At 39.6% G+C, this 5,850-nt stretch overlaps 1 protein-coding gene across 1 annotated transcript; it reads left to right on the forward strand.

Moving 5' to 3' along the window:
- Window positions 1-4,451: 4,451 nt before the first annotated feature.
- Window positions 4,452-5,427, forward strand: LOC139077437 (putative olfactory receptor 1F12P). The gene has a single exon (XM_070585367.1). The coding sequence runs from the start codon at window positions 4,486-4,488 to the stop codon at window positions 5,425-5,427; it is 942 nt and encodes a 313-aa protein (XP_070441468.1). The 5' UTR covers window positions 4,452-4,485.
- Window positions 5,428-5,850: the final 423 nt, after the last annotated feature.

Below are 5,850 nucleotides of genomic sequence, written 5' to 3' on the forward strand. Positions count from 1 at the left end.
CCAGGAAGTTCTCACATGAGCTCTGTGTGTTCTGGAGTCCAAAGTGTCAATGCCTTTCCCCACTTGACATATACATGTGTAGAATGCCTCTCCATTCCATTCAATTTCACATTTTTATTATTCAGTCAAGGAAAAAGTAGTCCAACAGCATCCCTCCATTTCCTTTAGTTTCTGCCACCAGACTCTCCATCCCTTTGGCTAAGACTCAGGACAACGGGGCTGAGTGGAGAACCAATCATGGAATCAGAGACAGTGTTGTCTTGCATCCTCTGGCAAGCAGCTCATTCCACCCATAAACTCAGTCTGTCTTCATAGACAAATATAAACCATTGTTTATAAAACTGAGCTTCCCTAGACAAAGATGAATAAGATTCAGTGCATGTGCTCTCCAAAATATCTTATAAGCAAGGAAGAGCCATGAAAACAAATATACAAATACTGACATATAGATGTAGATATAGATAATCTCAAATTCTATATAGCCTAGAATAAAAGTCACTATAAAATATGCATTAAGGACACATATTTCTGTCTGATATTTAAGAAAAAACTTTCTGAGTCTTTAATAAGTATGTTCATTTATTCATTTATTCAACAAATACATATTGATTATCTGCTGTATGTCAGGCACTATTCAAGACATATAGTGGTTTAAAAAAAAGACAGATTTCATGCTCTTATGGACTTTACATTTTACTGATGTAGATTAGAAAATAAATAAATTACTTTTCAGGAAACAAGAAAATTCCAGATAGTGGTAGGTGATATGAAGACAAAAAGCAGGGCAATGCAGTAGAGGATGTCTTGAAGGAAGCTTTAGATGGGGTGGTCAGAGAACTTCAAAAAAGGAAAAGCCACATAGACATAAAGTTTCAGGGTGTGTCAGGAAGTTCTAAGGGTGGGAAATTGACCACAGCAAGAGATAAGACAAGAGAAGTAAGAAAGGGGTAATGAAGAACCTTGTAGGACACAATAAGGAATTTGGAATTTGAATTGAAGGCCATTGAAAACCGTTGAAAGGTTTTTTTGTTTGCTTTGTTTTGTTTCTGAGGAAGATTAGCCCTGAGCTAACTACTGCCAATTCTCCTCTTTTTGCTGAGGAAGACTGGCCCTGAGCTAACATCCGTGCCCATCTTCCTCTGTTTTATGCGTGGGACGCCTACTACAGCATGGTTTTTGCCAAGCGGTGCCATGTCCACACCTGGGATCCGAACCGGCGAACCCCAGGCCACCAAGAAGCAGAATTTGCAAACTTAACTGCTGCACCACCAGGCCGTCCCCCGTTGAAAGTTTTTAAGAAGGGAAATGGGGAAATTCTTGTTTTAGAAGGATAATTCTTTGCTAAGTTTGAAGGAAGGGTTGAAAGGGGGAAGACTGTAGGAAGGAAGACCAGTCTGAAGTTTACTGTAAGTATCCAGATGAGAGACGGTAAGAGTTTGACATAGACAGTATAATTAGGAATGACGAAAAGGAGCATGGGTGCGAGAAAAATCAGAATCAACAGGGCTCATTCACGAACTGGATGAGTCAAGGATGACTCTGAAGTTTCTGGCTTTGATTTCAAACTCCTTGAGGGTAGAGACCACATATCTCTTATTCACTGCTATTTCCCAATGCCTAAAACAGTGCCTTAGTTGTGGTAGATATTAAAAATCCATTTGCTTAATAAAAATATTCTGATTCCTAAGAAGTAATATCAACAGGGCTTAGCAATTGATTGGATGTATAGGTAAAGGAGAGGGTCCTGGACTCACTCTCAAATTTTCTCTTCTTGAAATTGGATAGATTGTGGCGCTGTTTACTGAATAAGGGTACATGGAGAGAGAAACAGTCTTTGAGCCCTGAGGAGAATATGATGGATTCCATTTGGGAAGTATTAGAGATAAGCTGTCTATGACATCCAAGTAGAGACATCAGAAAGCATTGGGTATATGAATCTGAAAATGAAAGAGAATTGCACTAAAGAAATAAATTTGGGAGAGAGTGGCACATGGTAGCATTAAAGCCATGGAGGTGAATAGAATCATACAGGAATATGTGTAGGATGAAAAGAAAAGAAGCATAAGACAAAAACCAGAGAAATGTCAACATTTAAGGGGCAGTTAAAGGGAGGGAATTCTGCCAAGGCAACTTAAAAGGAATGGCCAGAGAGATAGGAGGAAATATGAAAATAAATCCAAGAAGGAAAAGAGTTTCTAAAGGAGAGAATTCTAGGAGGTCTAAAAATGTAAGGACTAAGAAATATCCATTGAGTTTTTCCAGAAATTTTGATGGGGCCGGCCCAGTGGCACAGCAGTTAAGTGCACACGTACCACTTTGGCAGCCCAGGGTTTGCTGGTTCGGATCCCGGGTGGGGACATGGCCCCCTTGGCAAGCCATGGTGTAGTAGGCATTCCACACATAGCGTAGAGGAAGATGGACATGGATGTTAGCTCAGGGCCAGTCTTCCTCAGCAAAAAGAGGAGGATTGGCAGCAGATGTTAGCTCAGGGCTAATCTTCCTCAAAAAAAAAAAAAGAAAGAAATTTTGAAAGAGCAATTCAATGGAGTGGCTGGGGCAGTAGATAGATTGGCCCGAGATGGGATCACGTGCAGAGGTGTTAACCTTTTCAGGGAAGGATATTGCTTCTGTTGTAACAAAAGGGAAAGAGAAAAGGAAGGATGAATGGAGATGCAGAGAAGTTTTCTGCACTGGTGGCAGGAAGAGAAGAAAAGATTTAAAACAGCCACTGGAGGCTGGGAAAGAAGCCTGACTTATCCCTTTCTGGCTTTCTCAACAATAGTTTGAATTTATTGAGTAATCATTATTTGCTAAGAGTTTTTCATACATTAATTCATTTCATTTTCACAACAAACTTTAAGGTAGGTACTATTATTTTACATGAGGAAACTAAGATTTGGAGAGGTTAGGTGACTTGGTCAATCAGACTGCAAGTGATAGAGTCTAGTTTCAATGTGGGCTAACTCCAGAGCCCACACTCTCCTGTATCTTGTCCATCTCTTAGGGAGTCCTCCATTCGTCTAAAACTATCTCATCTATGGACGTGAACCTTTGTCTTCTTACTTATTTTCCATTATAATATTTTTCCTCCACGACCTGATTCCAAATTTCTTGGATCAGGAACTCTGTCTTCTATTACTTTGTGTTTTCTACATCTCCAAGAAATGCAGGAAGTAATAATGATACTGACAAGAGATTTTCACGTATTGAGGTACATGGGGTAACTATTTGAGTTCAAAACTGATTCAACTTGAACTAGAAAGCCTGACTTATGGCATATCAAAAACATAGATTCTACATCTGCTTATCCATTAAAGTAAGGAATCTCTCTTGACATAAAGAATGCATACTTCCCCTCCTATGCCCTATTGGTAACAACATCCGATTGGTAACATCCTATTGGTAATGCCCAGATTATTCCCTTTCCTGGAATCATGGTCATGTTGACCTGTTAATTTGCAACTGTGTACTGGGCGTTTTTGAAAACGTATCCTGGGTGTTTTTAATGTATCTTCTTTGTTCTAAAAAGATGTAAGACTGTACTGAAACTCATGCTTCTCTGGAACACCTTCTAAAGCCTTCCCAGGTTATAATCCTCACTTTGGCTCATAATAAACTCACTCTAATTTTGATATATAGGTTGGTTATGGATTATTTGCATTGACAATACTTTATAAACCTGAACCCCTTTTTGTAGTTATGGTTAAATATTACAAAGCCATCAAAAGGAAATCTTCTAAATTTGCCCCCCTATTTTGACACATCTTTTACTCTGTGTTCTCCTTTAGATTTATCTACATGTATTATCTAATTATAGTATACAACTTTTTAACTTGCTTGTAAATACTTACCTATTTTGTACATAGTTTTCATGTAAACGTTTTCTTTGGTGTCTTAACTCTTTACACTTGCCAAGTATGTTCATATATTTTTATTTTGCGTCTCAAAAAAATAAGATAGTTTATCTTCTCCTTATGAATCCTAAATGGTAGATGTCTGACTGGTTTCCAAGCAGGTTGGTTATTATTGTGTTTGACAAACATTTGGAAAAATTTTCTCATTTAAATCTTAATGTTTGGCATGGAGTCATTTAGTGTGTCAAACCCATGGATGTGTTCCAGCACACAGCTGACAGTCAGGCAGTCATACAAATTGCAGAATGTGCAAGAGTTTGTATCAACATCATAAGTAGGAAAAGAATCTCTACTTACAGAGGAGAGATGTATAGAGATCCCTTGGAAATCTTGGATGAGGTGAGGTTCCAGCAAGAGAGGATAAGTGAAAAGACAACGCATGAAATGGAAAGACACACCCAAGGTGCAGCAAGGCTTGCGAGAGAACATCAGAAAGGAGGTAGGGTAGTCTAAAGAGAAAATATTTAGTAAATGGGACTAGACTAGGTAAGTAGGTAAAAAGTACCAAGGGGAAATTTATTCTGTCGAAAATATTTCATCCTCTGGGTCCTCATGCAGGTATATCCAGGCAATGGAAAAGGAAAACCAAACCAGTGTCTCTGAATTTCTCCTTCTGGGCTTCTCGAGTTGGCCAGAGCAGCAGGCACACCTTTTTGCACTTTTCTTGTGTCTTTACTTAACAGGTCTGTTTGGAAACTTACTCATCTTGCTGGCCATCAGCTCAGATCATCGTCTCCACACACCCATGTATTTCTTCCTTGCCAATCTGTCCTTTGTAGACCTGTGCCTTCCTTCAGCTACAGTTCCCAAGATACTACTGAACATCCAAACACAGACTCAGTCCATCTCCTATCCTGGCTGCCTGGCTCAGATGTATTTCTGTATGATGTTTGCCAACATGGACAATTTCCTTCTCACAGTGATGGCATATGACCGTTATGTGGCCATCTGTCACCCTTTGTATTACTCCACCATCATGACCCAACACCTCTGTGCCTCTCTGGTGACTGCACCTTGGGTCATTGCCATTTTGAACCCCCTCTTGCACACCCTTATGATAACCCGTCTGCACTTCTGCTCTAACAATGTCATCCATCATTTCTTCTGTGATATCAACTCTCTCCTCCCTCTATCTTGTTCTGACACAAGTCTTAATCAGGTCATGGTTCTGGCTGTGGTGGGGCTAATCTTTGTGGTACCTTCAGGGTGTATCCTAGCATCCTATAGCCTCATCATCTCTGCTGTGATGAAAATCCCTTCTGCCCAAGGAAAATGCAAGGCTTTCTCCACCTGTGGATCTCACCTTGCCTTGGTCATTCTTTTCTATGGAGCAATCACAGGGGTCTATATGAGCCCCTCATCCAACCATTCAACTGAAAAAGACTCAGCTGCGTCAGTGATTTTCATGGTCGCAGCCCCTATGTTGAACCCCTTCATTTACAGTCTAAGGAACAATGAGCTGAAGGGGGCTTTAAAGAAGGCTGTAGGCCAGAGCAAAATCTTCTCCCGGTGATTCATACTGGTAGAAAGGAGTTCAACAGGAGGCAAGTTCTAATGAGATCATCATTTTCATTTTCATCATAATTACAAAGCTGTTATTAAATACCTATTAAACTTGACAATGACCTAAGTTTGCTACAAACTCTAAAAATGACATAGTCACAGGTCTTATCCTTTTGAGCTCCCTGAAATATTATTTATGTGGGCAAATATTTACATATGAAGTCCCTGAAAAATCACAATAAAAATATAAAATCAACATTCAAATGCATGATTAAGACCACACATATGGCTCAGATTAACACAGGAATACACCACGGGGAGTTCAGAATAGAGTATTTCCCCAGGACTGTCCTCCTAGAGTAGACAGGAGTAGATAACACATTGTCATGCACGAAAAACAGAAGAGAAAAAATTACTATGTAATGAAAGGTTC

Source organism: Equus przewalskii, chromosome 19 (assembly GCF_037783145.1).
Source record: "Equus przewalskii isolate Varuska chromosome 19, EquPr2, whole genome shotgun sequence".
Lineage (NCBI taxonomy): Eukaryota > Metazoa > Chordata > Mammalia > Perissodactyla > Equidae > Equus > Equus przewalskii.

Bases quoted from the DNA above. Each gene is read 5' to 3' on its own strand.
- LOC139077437 (XM_070585367.1), top strand. From the start codon at position 4,486: ATGGAAAAGGAAAACCAAACCAGTGTCTCTGAATTTCTCCTTCTGGGC.